Source organism: Anopheles maculipalpis, chromosome X (genome assembly GCF_943734695.1).
Source record: "Anopheles maculipalpis chromosome X, idAnoMacuDA_375_x, whole genome shotgun sequence".
In the NCBI taxonomy this organism is placed as follows: domain Eukaryota; kingdom Metazoa; phylum Arthropoda; class Insecta; order Diptera; family Culicidae; genus Anopheles; species Anopheles maculipalpis.
This window is the reverse complement of record NC_064870.1, coordinates 7,177,797-7,195,271: the sequence shown is the minus strand read 5'-3', so window position 1 is coordinate 7,195,271 and position 17,475 is coordinate 7,177,797. Positions and strand designations below refer to the sequence as shown.

The following is a 17,475-nucleotide window of genomic DNA, read 5'->3' as shown; positions in this document are numbered from 1 at the left end:
TGTGCTCCCCGACGCCTCGTGCCGAACTGGGGGTCGCTGACGAATACTTTCTTGGCGGGGCATGAGTCCGGCATCCTCATACCATGCCCCAGCCATCGTATCCTACCGGTCTTTGCTACCGTCAGGATGGCCTGACCTAAAAAACTGACCTACTGCGATCAAAATGGTGTTGTTGTATATTCATTTCCAAATGAACGGCAATCGGGGAAGCGATCGAAACGTAGCATTAGTCGTGAATAGTTTAAATCCTTTCCTTCCTATTGTGGCCCGCAATTGACGATGATCAAAATGTACCAATTATGGACAAAAAAATAAACTATATACTGGAATTGTTTTGGTCTGGTTTGCTTAGCTAAACATTATTTAGTAAATAGTAACTTTATTTTTACTTCTCTCTTTCTCTCTCCCCTCTGAGCAAACGAAGTGAATGAAAATCTGATAAAACTAAGTTTAATAATTCCAACACAAAAATTTTGAACTGAGGAAACGGCTGCAAATATGATTGCCGAACACAATCATCAGCGATGCGATAGACGAAGGGGAAAAAAGTTATCACTTTTCGATTTCCTCTAACAAATCGTACAACAACAAAAAAGTGTCAAAAGGCAATAATGCGCTATCCTCCAGTGGGGTCATTTATCGATAGCATATTTCGATAAATCAAGCCTGTATAGATAACATTATTCAGCAATTGAAAGCTGCCTAGCACACCCTTGGTTCCCGGTGTGCACCTGCTTAACCAACACCAGTATCAAATCAGGTTAATGAGTATTGAGCGTGTACCCTATATACGGTAGTGGCAAGCACAGTTGCGTTTGCTTGGTTATTCCTGTACTCTCTTACAGTCTATAATAGTTGCCGTAATCTGAAACTTTGATCTTTAACAATTCTACAACTACTCTTTCCGGGCGCGTCGTCTTCAGGTTTGCATCCTTCCCTAAGATGTTATATTGGCGATTTTATGTTTTTTTTTTAAGGGAAAACACTCGTCATCCGGTTCAGAAGATTCGTACGTAAGCTAAGATAACAGATAAGGTCCATCTTAAAATTTGTTCAACCATTTTTTGAGAACAGATAGTTCTAGCTGCTCATTCAATTGTACATTTTCGTCTAGTAGTCAAAACATCGTGCGTGCCTACCTCACAGATGACCTCACAGTTAGTGGAGTTGTTGATCAGGTGCGTCTGTCCCGTTCTGAAGGTTAGTGGAGCATGGAGAGATGCGGGAAAAACTGAACACTACGTCAAATGGGGATGCCGGTTCGGTTCAGGTACCATAACTTTACGCTGGTCTTTCGTCCGTACCAAAGACCCACTACCAACGATGACCGAGTATCGGCTAACCTCCCCATCTAAAAACCTCATCTTTCCTGGCTGTCATTCACTGTAGTTACCCGTCTCCCGTTTGATCAGCTGATTGATGGTGAGGTTGAGGCTGCCTGACTCTTGCGTCGGTTCACTTTGATGGCTTGCGTTGGGACTGGTCTGGCAGAGGTTGGCCGCCTCCGCACTGCCCCCGGACTGCAGGAAAGCGTTCGCCAGGTTCGGTAGCGTTAGCGATTTGGGCGAAAACAGTGGCAACGTGGATAGGCCACGGTTCGCCGCCAACGATGCGGCCAGCTTCATCGTTTTGTAGTCTTTGCGCAGATGCTGCCGGATCTCGGTGTGGCAGTGCTCGTTGTTCGTCACGATGATGTCACCCGTATCGGTGGTCGTTACCCGTGCCTTACAGTTGTATTTTCGGGAAAGATTGCATTGCCAGTACTTCTTGTCCTTCCGGATGTACTGTATGCCGAACGAGTGGCCATCGTGGACGAGCAGCGGTTTGCCGCGCTGGCTAAGCATAAACTCCAACCGGCCCTGGAACCACTTTTCGCCCGGTGTCACTACGAAACGAGAGAAGAAAACGGAGGGATGAAATGAAAAAAAGCCGTTAAAGCGTTACAGTTTTGCGTTTTGCTTGCTTGTGGCGAGGTGTGGTGTTTCGTGATCGGTCAGGCTTGTGCGTAAGTCATGGTCATACACAGCTGGAACGAGTAGACAGGGTAAATATGGATGAGAATGATGCATCTAAATACGGTAAGGGGATGACGGTCGCTACATGCATACCTACTACCAAGCAGCATTCTACGGTGATGAACGGATTTCGATGGTGTTTATTATCTGAATGAGAGCATGCAGTGTGGTGTAGTATTTGAGGTATTAGGGTGGTTCGTGGTAGAGTTCCAGGATATCTAAATGAAGGTCAGAAGAATTGTTAGTTACATCGTGATGAGTATGATATTAGACACAATGTTCTGGGAAGCCTATCTATACTATCAGAAGGAGGCATATATACCTAGCAAGTAATAAAATATGTCTGAATAGCACATGACTATCAAACAAGACAACCTTGATGAACGTCCATTTTTGCTGGATAATGAAAAAGCAGGGAAAAAATGAATACTTCAATTCATTTACGTGCGATCCTGCATAAGAGATCGTTTTGATCTACAATAGGTTGCCTCATGTCGGTACTAATCACTCAGAAGTCGAAGCAATACGAAGCATTTGATAATCTGGCTAGACCATGAGCATCATCAGCTAGTTTACATCTCTCCTACTCTAGAGCTAGGTTCCCTCTCCCTTGTCTACTCATCCGCAAAGAATCGTTGATAACGCATCCGATGTTCCCTTTTATCTGCTGATGGTTTGCCGATCGCGTGGTCGAGAGATTGAAAATAGATGTAGATCCGTAAAGCAGTTGCAAACATGCCGTAAAAACTGCGTCAAATACTGCGCTATCACCAAACGCTCGCACCAGTCATCGCTCCGTGCCCTGGCCGAAACCGTACAGCGGGCGCACACTGTCCAAGGATAGAAAACCCGTTGCCCATCCTCCGAAGCAGCCGAGTTTTGTCAAAGTGGTGCTGCTTTTTCTGTTATAATTATCTCTATCTATTTAACGTAACGATTAACCAAACCGATGGTCAGAGACCCCCCCTCCCCTCCCACATGCCCTCAAACTTTATCGCCCCCCGCCCCGACCCCGCTCATACTCAAAGTCCCCCTTACAACGGCGCAAGGAATGCGCAACATCCAACGTGATACGCGGGATCGCATCATTGCCTCCCAAAAGCCTGACACCCGAATTAAAATTACGCTCCATCGGAAGTGATTAAGTGTGCTCCAGATTAAGACCGAAGTACCGAAGTGATCTAAAATTAACAAAAAAAAAAAAAGAAAGCCGGGAACTCGGACATTCAGCAGAGTTCTTCAAGCGCTGCGCCAGAGGTTGATAAAAACCGATCCACTCTCGAACGAAGCAGCGACAGGGTTCCCGCCCAAAAGACGACACGGCAACAGTACTGGAGAAGCAGGACCGACGTGGACTGGAATGGGTAAAGTTCAACCTCTAACCTTCGCCTCGCGATCATACGCCGTTAGGCAACGACAAACGGTGGATTCCGCAACTTATCTCTGCTCGCTCACAGCGCCCATGGGATGTCGTTTCCGGAGCGACCGAAGACAAAGTTTCCCAAATATCATCCCGAAAAACAACCAAACCCCGGACGGACACGCTACGCCCTAACCTCAAACCTTGCCACCCCAAAACAGACAACAAACGGAAGAGCTGGCTGTGATTATATTCTGCCTATCGAACCTATGTCATGCGCACGAACTCCTTCAAAGTTTCCTTGGTGGAAGGTGAAGCAACAGCACATACCACAACAACAACGACGAAAAAAAAAAACATGTGTATATGTATGTTTCAATGAAAATATAATGGTTATTATCAGCCGGCGATGCTGTTTGCGCTCGGTAAGCGGAGAAGAGCAGTAGTAGTTACGGAGGATTCATCCGTAAGCATCATCCGATAAGCCGCTGGGGACTGGATCTTGCGGATCCACAACAGTACACTAGCAGCTGAGCAACGAGCGAGGGTGAAAAGATGGGTGACCGGTGATGGCGACCCGTCTAAGGTTCGGGGTACGGGATCGATCGTCTCGGCAGGAAACGCCATCACCCATCTTCGTCGCACTATCTAGCGGCTTATTATCTATCTGGTTCGCTAGAAGTTTTAAGCTTGCATGGATGGTTGATGCCACCACAGAGCTTAACCAGTGGCCACGGCATAGCCATTATCTAAGCTTCTCGTGCGGCCGCCATTACGATGGTGGTAAACTGCGGCTGCAACGAGTGTTCGGCTTTATCCTTTATCAGCAAACGAAACTTATCGGCCCATCGATGTCGATGTTTGGTTGTTCAGTAGAGCATTCCCGGGAGCGCATCTACACCACTCGGTGCGCGGTAGTGGCCGCTCGCCACACCCCGCCTTGCTGGATAAGCCGATTCGAATGGTTTTGGAGGCACTTTACAAGATCCAAGATTGCTTGAATTGCGTTCGGTATGTGAGTGTGTTGTGCCCGCTACACACGATATTACCGACCGTTTATCGACACTTCACAAAATACCCAATTCAGGTGCGGTATCTCCCAGGAGGCAAATACTGGTGGGATTAAGTTGGTACATTCTAGCGTTGCGCACTGCAACAACCTAGCCGGCACTTCGGCACATCAGCCAACAGACATCTTGTATCAGCGTATGAGTAGGCGGCCTTACCACTAGCGCTCATTAGCGCACGAATGCGCCGGCTAGTGATAATAAGCCACAGTTGATCGAATTGCTGGTTAAGGCAGTGGCAGATCGGCACTAGGCAATCAGCGTCAGTGGTGGATAGAGACAAACAACTGATCCACTGAACCCGACGAACACGTCTACGAATGTTTGTTCCTTCGGCTCTATCCTACACATAGGCTTTGGACATGGCAGTACTTTCTTGGTATTATTATTATTTTTTCTGTATGAAAGAAAATGAGATCACAATATGATGTGGTAACCTTTGACATACTGATGAACAATATTTATGATATTGGAGCACGAGTGGTATGATGCGAGACGCTGCGCAAAGCTATCATGTAGCTTGGTAGGCGCTCGGTAAAACGGACGGACGCGTCTACAGTAGGCTGATGGATGTGCAGGGATGATGTGCACCGCATGCAAAGCGCACGGTTAGCAGTTCAGGATGAGAAATGATTGATATTAGAAATTTGTAAACAGTAAACACGTAAACCTTATCATCAAGCGCAAGGCTTATCACCGTGCGGAGGATAAACTAAACACATTCCGAACGGACATCCCGAGAGTACTTGTACACTGCACATGGTAGTCCAGTTTGATAATGATCACAAACAGTTTTTTTCCACTATATGTATATATATATATATGTGTGTGTGTGTGTGTGTGTGTGTGTGTGTGTGACACCGAGATGCGTTTTAATCCTTTCTCAGGAGGGTTACAGGGTCCTTACCTGGTGCAGTTTTGCCACCGGACGCCACATTTCTGCCCGTTCCCGTCTGCTTCCGCTTGTCCGCATCGGTTGCTGTCGACTGTACGGCATCGGTAAGCAGCTTCATCCCTACGCTGTCGTAGTACGTCCACAGCTTATCCCGTTCGTCGATCGATGAGGTGTGGGATACTGCCCGTGGGGATATTGCCGTCTCATGCGCCGTTGGTAGTACATCCGGTTCGCGCATCGGTGTCGTATCCGGTATCGCCGACGACAAATCTTCTGGCGGTGGTGGTCCTCCATGCTGAGCCCGATGGGGTGATGTTTGCCGTGCGGTACTCGATTCCTTGTCCCGGTTCGAAGTTGTCGTTAGTTCCACCGGACTGAGTCCCTGTCCATCGGTTAGCTGTTCATCGTCCGAGTCTGGCGCAATTCGCTTCCTGTTGCGTGGTGCCATGTACTGCGATCGTACACTTATCCTCGGCGTTGCAGCGGCATGATCTGTCGTGATGGTGTCGTGATACCCGAGAAAGCTAGCCGCGGATCGGCTGTGCGATTGATCTTTGCCCAAATTTCGCAACATGGCAACCACCGGTATGAGGTCCAAATGTTCCGCTGCTGCTACTACGTTCTCCAGATCACCGTCGAAGATGGTGGCCTCGCCGTAGTACAGGAACTGCATGATGATGCGCATTACGTGTGGTGATACATCTTTCAGAACCACTGCAAGAAGAAAAGGGTTGGAGGAGGGGGGGAGAGGAGGGGTTATTACAATAAGAGTAGACGGATATACTTGTGGACGACTAGCGGCGAGATGTCGAAATCGCGTCATATCGCCGGCGACACGTGGTCCGTGTCCTATCAGTTTAGAGCACAATGTGTGTGGTATCGAAACACAATCGGCATATTGCAACCAAAGCACTCATTCACGCAGTGATATCGAGAATGATAAATCTATTACCAGTAATCCTGTGGGACACTTCATTACGCTGATATCAGTTTAATATACGAATGATAGCCGGACGGGGTAGTGTACGAACGACTAGAAGCGACTCATGTTTCTTTGTATCAATATTTCTTCCTATTTTTCTTTTCTTGTTATGCGTATCTGTGAGTGTGTGTGTGTATGTGTGTGTGTGCGTACTCGAATACGATCCTCTGGTCATTGCAAACCGGTGAAAAAAGGGGGCAAAAGATAATGCTACTTCAGTTCCTATTCCCACCTAGACAAGCCCGCCGTCACCAGATCTCCGCAGGATAGTTGTCGGAGACATGATAACTTCAGTTACCCAATAGCACCGATACTCCAGCAATACTTGCATACAGCTCTCGCTGTATCGGCCGAAGTTGTGTGTTTATCAAAAAGGGCTTTAAGCAGTGATATCAACCTATTTATCTACGCTCCGGAACGCAAACCTTTATCTCAAGCTAAGGCGATAATTTGTACAATTGAACCGATCGGGGCACAAGTGTGAACAAATAAACAACTGCTGGCAGCCTCACAAGAAGCTACCGTTGGCCCGTTTTTGTGTGCCCGGTCCGAAAATTAATGCCATTTCTCCAAGAAGGTAGCTGCGTGTACAACACGATAAGTAACATGATAGACAGACAGGCAAGAGAGCGCATCAGCACGCTTTTACCGCTGCAGCAAGTACGTATCTTGTAAAACAACGCGTACTGACTATCATGCGCAACCATAGGGAAAAGATAATCTATCTTTGAACGATTTGTAATGGAAGATGATTTCCCTTGTATCGACAACCTAACGACAATGTAGCAGGATGAATGTAACCGTCTAATGTTGCGTGTTTACACGTGAAGTATGGTAATCTCTTGTTATGATGGTTACTCCTTCAGGATATAGATCAACCAAGCCTAGCATATCTCATGCTGTAATCACGGAGTACGATCGTCAAACAACATTGGTTTGAACACAAGTAGTTTTACTTTTATATCTTCCAGGATCCCCTGCCCAGTTACATCTTCAACGATAGTGACTTTGCAGATAAATTATTTTATTCGGTATTAGCACCATCGGCCAGAGTTGATCGTATAGCTGAAAACGTAAGTGCGTTGGGTTACAGCACAGCAGGCAGGAAATCGAATCTCGAGTGTAATACTTCTTTCCTCTCATGTTGGATAAAAAATCGGTTTGAAGTGGATAGATAAATAGATACACTTTATGCATTGAATCGATATTGCAAATGAAAGAAAATATCATGAGAATAGTAGGCAGGAAGGATCGATGGCGCTAATTTAATCTTGCTTGACGTACGCAACTTTTTAATTTGTTCTTGGAGAGTTTAAGTAAAATTGGTTCGTTCCGATGCTTAAGGTGCAATTTGCTTTAAAATAAGTTTGTTTAAAAACATCTGTTCCATAGTAAGCATTCCGAGGAAGAATAATGTTCAAAAAGTCTGTAATGCCTGGTAAGTTGATAAACTCTTCTGAACTGATCTGAAGAGTCAACCAGCTTCGAAATTTTAACTGATGACTCATAGATCATCGCTATATCCTTGACATAGTTTTAAAAGAAAAACAAAACTTACCAGTTGTGTTTGTGTCGTTCTGGGCGAGAATTTTATGAAAGTATGGGCTAACACTTGCGAGCAAAAATCGGTGCGCCCGAAACAGTTCCCCTTCGCAAACGATCGTACAATCCTCGTACGCATGATGATGCAAAATGTCTTTCACCGCACCGTACAGTTCTTCGAAATGTTTTTTCCACAACACTTGCTGCATGATGAGCACGCTAAAACAAAACAAAGCCAACGGAATGATTACAAAAACGCACCGAGGCCCGCGAATCCTGCACACACACGATTCTCCACAACCGACCGGCTTCAATACTCGACTGCAACTGAGCAGCACCGGGATCGTACGGACCACAACAGTTGGTTGTACTAATAAGTGTATACCGTAAGCCGGGTTTTAGTACAGGAAGCCCCGTCCAAGGGTGCAGGATTGTTTATGCCCGGCAAAGAGTGTTCTACGGGGGTTGGTGAAAATGAGTTGTCACACTTGTCATGTTGACAGCACGCCATTGTTTTGCTTTAACATTAATAATGCACTGTTTATTTTCGAATTTTATTTCGTTTATTATTGATTTTAGAATATTTGAGCACATCCACAAAAAAATGATATTTATTAAAAAAGCTTTTTATGACACTATATTGTTAATATTTTTTCTGAACATTTTTTTTTGGCATTATGGTACGTCAGAGTTCCATTCGCACATTGTAGGATGTCGGAAGAACAATGCGAATGTAGCACAATCGCAACGGTTCCCAACAAACAATTATAACCGTTTGCCGCGCTCGTGCTTAAATGCATACATTTTATTCATGGTGTGCGACCTACTCAATGTTATTATACTTCGTACGCGTTAAATTTAATGTACTGAGCATTTTTATTTTCATTTAATTTAATTTAATAAACGTGAACATACATTTAGCATAGATTGCAGCCTATATGATACAAAAAATATCGGCTCGAGGCGGCGCTCGGGGCGGATTTTTTCGAATCTCGTGCGCCATGAAAGATTGCAGCCTATATGATACAAAAAATATCGGCTCGAGGCGGCGCTCGGGGCGGATTTTTTCGAATCTCGTGCGCCATGAAATGTCTGTTGAGTTGCCTCGTATGCCATGTCTACAACAGAATGAGAGTGTTTTTGCACGAATAAAAAATAAAATCCTTCCTTTTGCTTATAATACATAGAATCAATGTAAGCAGCTTATTTAATTACATCTTCACCACCTTTGCAATTCAGGCTGTGTTCCTACCGGTGCCATTGCTAATACAGGTTTTAAACCACTGTAAAAGGTGTAATTAATTAGACAAAAATGTTTAAAACTGTATGGTGCAGTAAAATCCTGCATTGGAAATTTTCGCCCAACTTCGGCTCGGTTCGATTTCGCTCGAGAACGTTCTGTCAAACGTCATTTTTCGAAAAGTCGATATGTTTGTGTGATTGTTTGAGCATGACCTGAAGTGTCTGCTTTTTCCAATTCGATACGGGCACGCACACACCGAGTTGTGCGCCTGATAATTTTTTTTATAATACACTTTTTTTTATAATCTTTATATTTTTCTAACATTTTAATACAATGAGTTACAAGCATAAGGGAAAGGATCGCGATCACGAGAGCAGCAAATCGCGCAACAATGTGGCAGGGTTAAGCAAAGGACGCGACAAAGAGCGTGAGCGTAAAAGGTATGACAATCATCATCATCATAGTACCCTTCCCCGTAAGGCATGGCGTCTCATGTTAAGTGCGTAATATTGTGTGCCGTGCACGGATTAAGGCATTTTGTTTTGTTTTAGCGATTGGACCATGCGAAACTTTGCCAAAATTCTAACCCCCAAACATCAGAGTTACAACGAACGTACTAATACGCTTCTTTTTGCCTTCCACGCTTTCAGCATGCTACACAGTGAAACGGATGGCAAGGAGCGTTACTTGGAGAAGGGCAGCTATAGTGCGAAGGAGCGTCACCGCAGCCGAAGCCGGGAGCGTAGCAGCGAACGCCGCGAGGTTCGTCGCAGTAGCAAGGAGCGGCACGGTTCCAGCAAGCATGGCCGTACGCGCGACGACAGCCGGGAGCGTGACCATCGAAGACGGGAGCACCGTGAAAGGCGCAGCCGCAGTCGAAGCCGCGATAGGAAGCATCGCAGCAGCGGCGGTGGTGGTATTAGCAATGGTGGTGGTGGCGGTGGTGGGAGTAGTGGAAGCCGGGATGATCGGGACCACAGACATCGTTCGCGTGAGCACGCGGATGACACGCGCCGAACGATGGACGGCAACAGCCATCTGGATAGTCCGGAGAACTACGAGTACAAGAGCATGGAGTTTACGCAGAATGTTATATCGACGATGCTGCTCACTGCAGCGACTGCGAGCGATTTTGCTAAATTACTAAACAGTTATAACCAACAGCAGCAGATACAGGCCCAGCAGCAGCAAATCCAAACGCAGCAGGCCCTGTTCGAGCAGCACAACGAAAACAGCTGCTCCTCGATTGGTTCGAAAGGTAAGGGGAATTGGGTTGGTATGAAACGGGCGGATGGGTAGATAGTTGTAAGTTAGTGATGGGTTTTTTGGAGCCCACCCATGGCTCGTGGATCCGGTTCCGACACGTATGATTCCAGTTCCGTTGGAACCGTCCGGATCCGTTAGAACCGTCCGGAACCTTTGGAACCGTCAGGAAGCGCAGTCGGCTAGGTAGTTTTCTTTCTCTTCTTTTAGATGTGATTATTTTGTCTTCGTTTTTTCTGCGTTTCGCGCTGCGTACACTTTGTTTAAGTTACAGTATCTACTTGATAGACAGTAGCTACTAGACGGCCGATAGACATATTCTCAAACACCGACGAGACAATGGACATGTGGTTAGACGAGGAAGAACCTTTGGGACATAAAGCCATGCTGATGAGGAGAAATGTAATTGGACACACAAGGAAAGGATAACATATCCAAAAATCTTGGATGGAGCACAAGGCAGGGAGACACCACGATAGTTAGTAGGTGTCGCACCTATCGCCCTTATTATGCACTGGAACCAGCCATGCAGATTTCCTAACAGCAGGAAAGAAGTCTAGAAGGAATGAACGTTTTAACGAACCGAACCGGAAAAAAACGAGGGTTTCAATTTAGGCATAACCTATAAAACTAATTCTTTGTTGAAAACCACATTATGGGAGGGAATGACATCTGCCAGGAGTAAAGATCGAGACATTTAGAAATAAGCAAAGAACTGTTACCGGGGTTGACAAATACACACGAGAAATGCTTGGGCAGTAAATTAAATTGCTAAATTATTTCTTCTTGCTTACAGGTGAAAACGGAACCGGACCGCAAGCGCTTTGCAATGGTAACAGCAGCGGTGGCGAGGGTGGTGAATCGTCCCGCCGGCGCAAGAAAAAGTCACGCTGGGCCGGTAGTGATCACGACAAAACGTTCATTCCCGGCATGCCAACGGTATTGCCATCGACGCTAACACCGGACCAGCAGGAAGCCTATTTAGGTCGGTAGGACACACATCTTAAAATCACGGGCGAACAACTTTAAAGCCTGCGGCCCACTGGAAATTTCAAACTGTTGAAAGCGGATTTTGAACTGTTGGAAAACCTCCAAATTGCGGTTTTTTCTCTCCGTTGTCTTGTGAAAGTGTAGCTTGGTGTATGCGCCAAGTTCTCTAAAAAGCGATTTGAAAGCGAGAAAATTTCTCAAATACTCAAGAGAATCTTTAATGTTGGTTTCGAAATATCCAGTTGCCTGCGGCTTTCTAGCTTAAAAAATTCCGAGTTCTCATGTACTTTGGAATTTGATTCGGAATCTCCTGTGGACCCGTGACTTCTATGAGTTCAAACGAGCAGCATATGCATTGATCAGTGTCTATTTTCCCTATTTTAGTGCAACTTCAAATCGAGGAAATAAGCCGCAAGCTTCGTACGGGCGATCTCATGATACCGCAAAATCCGGAAGAAAGGTTAGATTTCCTAATGTCATTTTAATGTGAACACTTTTTACAACAATCCCCTACAGCTTTTTATCTCACCATCACATAAGAAGAAAAAAAGAACCTCTCAAAGCGCTCAGTGATAGTTAGCAAGCGTTTGGACCTAAAAAGAGCCATTTAAACACCGACGGTCGCGTTTAGGGTTACAGGAAAGCTTTACCATCCGAGCTATTTTACGCTTTTGGCAATCTTGATGCTCGATTCACGTACGTACGTTACGCGTTACTTCTTAGTACCTTATCACGATCTTCCCGTATGAAGCGTGATCATCGTCTAACTGATTCAAGCAGCAGCAGACTATGGAAGATCGTTTTTTTTAACAATCAAACGTTGCTAAATCGGTACAAAATAGTTTATGTTGATTTGAGTAGCACACGGTCAGTATCATCTTACCCCCTCGCCCCCAAAAGGATAGCGATATCCCTAAGAGACAATCGTGTTCTTTTTGCCCAATTAGTATCTGCTTTCGCATTGAGAGGAACCAACATTAATGTGAACTCTACTTTTTTAAGCACACTAATACATTGTGTTGTGATAAAAAAAGCCATAGCATAGCGCTGCCGATCGTCCCACACCAACCCATCTTCTCCGCCAACCGTTTTGAAGCAAAACACACAGTAAGTGGATCGATTGCTGCTCTCTCTGAACTTAGCGATACACCAACACAGCGAAGTTCTTCATCGTGTTTGCACCACCGGGGCAGACAGTTTTATGCAAGTGGGGGTAACAGGGAGAGGTGGTGGGTGAATAAGCCAAAACACACTCACACATCTTAATCTTTAGGATCTTCCCAGGATAACAAAAAATCAGCGTCTCGGTACTACTACTTCTACTATTACTACTACTACTACTACTGCTACTATTACTATATCCTAGCTGGGTATTTCAGAGATGCTGACACACACACACATATCTCCTTTTTATGCTGGGAGAGTAATCACTTACAGAGTTTACCAGTCCATAGAACAAACATTAGCATAGCTTGAACAATGCAGGAGATCAAGATGCACAATTTTTTTCCGACTTGAACACACATTACATCGGTTTAGCTACGCTGTTAAAATCGTTAAAACAATTTGCCATTGATTTAGAAAGCCGTAAAATTTGGCACTTTGCCTATCCTTAATCAATGGTCATCGACTTGGATTTGGTAACGGCCCGGGTGTTACGTTTCACATTCACGATTCATTTCTCAAGACACGGTTGGATCGTTGACCATTCAGTAGGTTGGCAAATTTCGTTCATAAGGACGATTTTCTAAAATAATCGGAAATTTTGTTTTCAATTGATACAGCGTAGCTAAAATCGATGTGTTGTGTATTTATGTCGGAAAATGATGTGATTCTCAAATTTCGCTTTGTTTGTGCTATTCTACTGCCTGCTATGTGGGCTGTTAAGAACCTTGTATAGCAATCTCGTATACAATGGAGGATCGCGATCCTCCATCGCCAATGATGATGTGCGTCCGTGTGTGTATATGTGTGTGTTTTGTGTGCGCGTTTGTATTTCTCCTTGGGACTAGTGCCGTCAGATGAAGCGAGCCAGCAGTATATTTATTACGCAGATTTTAAAAGGATTACATTAACATATTCCTTTTTTTCTTTCTCTTTTCTAATGCAACAAACTTTTCACTCCCTTTTTTTAAGACCAGGCATCATAAATAATTCTAATTACTTTTACAGTAACAGCATATAATTAATTATACGTTTTTTTTTTCTCTCAAAGGCTACATATTTTTTCCTTAAAAGAAGCAATAATCTACCGTTTGTCTTTTTTTATTTAATCCACCGATCCTTCTCGCATACCTAGACGCTGTTAATAAGGCGATTCGGTCTGTGCGTGTTACCAGTATGCGTGTCGGTCTGTGAGAGCGTAGCGTACGTAAACTGCTGTAGTGGGTGTGTTTACTGTACATTACTTCCTAACACATAGGAATATAGATGTGTGCTACACACGTGATACGAGACATGATGAAACAAACGCGAATGTAATAATGAGGTGTACAACTACACAGTACTAATAAGAAATCATTAATTTTTTTTCCAAAGGATAAAAGATTGCTCCACGCCCCACGAGTGTGGGAGATGGTGTGACGTGTGATGTGGGACATGTGTTGTTGTGTGTGCGTGTGTGTGTAGGAGTCACACACAAACATACGCACAGAAAAAAGGAATCATCCTCTTCCAACACCTTCTTGTGTGGGGGTGTTTGTAATACGGCAGTTAAAAACTCTCGATCCCTATTAATCGTATCTCTGCTCTACTTGTTTCTCCTATAATAACGATCAGCTTTCAGTTTTCCCGTGACACGCCACGGCGGAACGGTACCGTACCACAGCCACGTTGTGCATCCTCTCTATTGAGACAACCGCTTAACTATAATAATACGATTTATTTCTCTCTCTCTCTCTTTCTCTCTATTTTCGTTTCCGTTCGAGAAAACTTAAAGAACGAAAGTGATGAAACCGCTTGTCTTTCTCTCTCCTGTTTTCTGGGGGGAGTCTTGTGCTGCATTTTTACGAGACTTCCCTAGCGAGACCCATCGCGATGCACCCTACCGTTAGCAAGTGAAATAACTGTTTGCATTCTTTGTTCTTGTACCGCTTTCTTCGCTTTTCCGCACCGTGCAGGTCTCCATCGCCAGAACCGATTTACAGTAGCGATGGTAAGCGACTGAACACGCGCGAGTTCCGCACTCGTAAGAAGCTGGAGGAACAGCGCCACCAGCTGATCCAGCGCATGCAGTCACTGAATCCCGACTTTAAGCCTCCCTCTGATTACAAGTAAGTATTTCTTTTGTTCATTTATTTTTATACTGATTTTTTTTTTCGGGGGAAAAACAGAAATGAAAAATGAAATGAAGAAAAAAGCCTATTTGACAGTGGTTGGTGGCGATTTCCGTCCTCATCCCTTCAAAAGGAAGTCAAGGAATTAAATTTGTCCATATGTTCGGATGATATTTGTCCTTATTGAGTGTCGAAACGTTTCTAACGAGTTTTACCATATGCCACTTCCAACAGGCCGCCGGTAATTCGTGTCAGCGACAAGGTGCTCATCCCGCAGGAAGAGTATCCGGACATTAACTTCGTCGGGCTGCTGATCGGACCGCGCGGCAACACGCTGAAAGCGATGGAGAAGGATACTGGCGCAAAAATCATCATCCGCGGCAAGGGTTCGGTAAAGGAGGGTAAGGTCGGGCGTAAGGATGGGCAACCGCTGCCGGGGGAGGATGAACCGCTGCACGCGTTTATCACCGCGAGCAACCCGGAAGCAGTGAAAAAGGCGGTCGACCGCATCAAGGACGTTATCCGGCAGGGTATCGAGGTGCCGGAGGGCCATAACGATCTTCGCCGGATGCAGCTGCGCGAGCTGGCCCAGCTAAACGGTACGCTGCGTGAAACGGATGGGCCGCGGTGTAACAATTGCGGTTCGAACGAGCACAAGAGCTGGCTCTGTCCGGACAAGCCGAACATTACGAACAACATTGTGTGCTCGGCATGCGGTGGTACGGGACATATAGCGCGTGATTGCCGCAGCAAGCGACCCGGCCACGGTGGACCCCCGTCCGCCGGTGGTGGAGGTAGTGCGGCGACGAAGATCGATGAGGAGTATATGAGCCTGATGGCGGAGCTTGGTGAAGCGCCACCGCCCCAAGAAAATAACCATGGCCACGGTGGTGGTGGCGGAGGTGAGCGTGGAGGTGCTGGTAATGGTGGTGGGGGTGGTTCGCGCGGTGGTTACTATAACCTGTTCGAACCACGTTCCGTACCACGTCCCCTGATGGCCACACCGCACCATCCGCCCTCAGTAATGAGCAACTCGATGCAAACGTCAAACGCTGGCACTGGCACCGGTTCGCAGACAGGTAGCGGTGCCGTCGGTGGTGGTGGAGATGGTAGTGGTGGAGGTGGGTCAGCAGCCGGTAGTAGTAATGGTACCGGTAACGGTCACATGTGGCCACCATTGCTACCCATGCCTCCCATTCCTCCATCGCTGCCCACTCCACCGCCCCCTCCACCATCCGTACCGTCCTTGATGCAGTGGACACCGCCGCAGCCACCGTTGCCACCAGCCGGCGACTCGATGGTTCCGGCACCGAACCACCATTCGTACAATGGCGGTCTCGGTGCGCTCGGCCCGATGGGTATGGGTGGATGGGGCAAAAGTTGGGGTGGAATGCCGAAAGGATTGGTACCAACGCCACCGGGGTCGGCACCGCCACCACCCCCATCAATATCGGGCATGCCATCGCACATTTTGGCACCGCCACCACCACCACCACCCTCTTAATTGCGAACTGATGTATTAATCTGCCCCTTGAAAATTCAGCTTAGGAGCCTACGCCCCTAAGCCATCCACCCCCCCCCCCCCCTCCCCACCCCTCCTCATCTACACAGGCAGTCATTCAAAATCATGATTTAATTCGGCAAACAGGCGTGCTTTGCAAGTTATATATTTTTATATCTATTTTATGCTTCCATTGGCACACGCTGCTCGATGAACCGGTAGCTAAGGCCCGCCTAGCAGGGAGATATGTTTCAGATGCTAATGATCATGCTACTAATATCTGGTAAAGTTATTCCTAATAGGAGTATCGAAATCAACTTTTTGAAAAGTGCACATGAAAGTAGTCTTTTATTCTTGATGGTTATTGTGCTTTAGGGAAATATTTCTTTAACCTACAAAACTTTTAATCACTGTAGGAGCAATAAAAACCGGTTGTAACAAACTATCACACACGAGTTAGCAGAACGGTGCGCCTCACGCTGTGCTGTATTAGTGTGAGCGCCATTGCAGGAATGACCATTCGACGAATGGTCAAAAAATCAATCGACGACGGAAACGATTTACTTGAATAGTAAAAAAAAACCCTCCCACAGAGACATAAACAAGGTAACCCCGTAAAAGCGTTTGTAAACTATAGCAAGTTTCACTCATTCGAAACTTTAATTTCAGCTGATTGAGAAGTTTCTGATCCCGTGGTTTTCATACACGGCACACAAAAATTTCAACTGCATGTTTATAACTGTGCAATGTTTATTTGTAGACTCATACCCAAACATAAATTTATTAGGATTGTGAATAATCGATTCAAACTCTTGAATCGGAAAATAACACCCAAAGCATACTAAAAGCGAAAGAACCGGTCTCACTAAAGAAAACATTCAAATGATTGCCAGCCGAATTGACAACAAAGTTTCACAGGTGTGAAATACTAACGAGCCGGGTGTTAAGGGAAATTTCCGTTGCGCTAAGAAAAATTGCATCTTAGCAACGCTTTAGACGTGTTAAGTTCAGTTTCATAAATCTACACACTCGCATATTCCATATGGAATCTCTTTCATTTTTACTCTCCTATCGTGTTCAGTATGATGTATGTGTGTTAGTGCGTGAGTTTTGTTACAATTTTATTCACTTAGTGTATCCTTCTCACCGTAATCCGGCAGTGAAGTAAACCCTAGTACTGTTCTTAGCCCCCGCGCAGAGGACGTAGTTTGTGCGTGTATGTGCGTCGTTTGTAAAAGTTTAAAAATAAGATTACAACAGGCTCGTAAGCCTGTTACATTTACATTAAAATACACACCCACACGCGCGCGCACACGTAAATATAAAGACAGCTATATAATCA

At 45.5% G+C, this 17,475-nt stretch overlaps 2 protein-coding genes across 2 annotated transcripts; one reads left to right on the top strand and one right to left on the bottom strand.

The window, feature by feature from the left end:
* Positions 1–1,376: 1,376 nt before the first annotated feature.
* LOC126562262 (protein bric-a-brac 2-like) lies at positions 1,377–8,070 on the bottom strand. The gene is made up of 4 exons (XM_050218722.1): positions 7,878–8,070; positions 5,350–6,051; positions 1,964–2,026; positions 1,377–1,885 (listed from the first exon to the last, which is right to left on the bottom strand). Exons 1-4 carry the CDS (start codon positions 8,068–8,070, stop codon positions 1,377–1,379), a joined length of 1,467 nt encoding a protein of 488 aa, XP_050074679.1.
* A 1,335-nt stretch (positions 8,071–9,405) lies between these two features.
* LOC126568526 (splicing factor 1) lies at positions 9,406–16,151 on the top strand. The gene is made up of 6 exons (XM_050225019.1): positions 9,406–9,544; positions 9,767–10,362; positions 11,164–11,352; positions 11,742–11,817; positions 14,477–14,629; positions 14,867–16,151. Exons 1-6 carry the CDS (start codon positions 9,438–9,440, stop codon positions 16,134–16,136), a joined length of 2,391 nt encoding a protein of 796 aa, XP_050080976.1. The 5' UTR covers positions 9,406–9,437; the 3' UTR covers positions 16,137–16,151.
* Positions 16,152–17,475: the final 1,324 nt, after the last annotated feature.

Coding starts and splice junctions, on each gene's coding strand:
- LOC126562262 (XM_050218722.1), bottom strand. CDS start 8,070: ATGCAGCAAGTGTTGTGGAAAAAACATTTCGAAGAACTGTACGGTGCG. Junction 6,052..7,877: donor GAACGACACAAACACAACTG/GTAAGTTTTGTT, acceptor TTCTTCTTGCAG/TGGTTCTGAAAGATGTATCA. Junction 1,886..1,963: donor AACACCACACCTCGCCACAA/GCAAGCAAAACG, acceptor CTCGTTTCGTAG/TGACACCGGGCGAAAAGTGG.
- LOC126568526 (XM_050225019.1), top strand. CDS start 9,438: ATGAGTTACAAGCATAAGGGAAAGGATCGCGATCACGAGAGCAGCAAA. Junction 10,363..11,163: donor CTCCTCGATTGGTTCGAAAG/GTAAGGGGAATT, acceptor TCTTGCTTACAG/GTGAAAACGGAACCGGACCG. Junction 11,818..14,476: donor CCGCAAAATCCGGAAGAAAG/GTTAGATTTCCT, acceptor CGCACCGTGCAG/GTCTCCATCGCCAGAACCGA.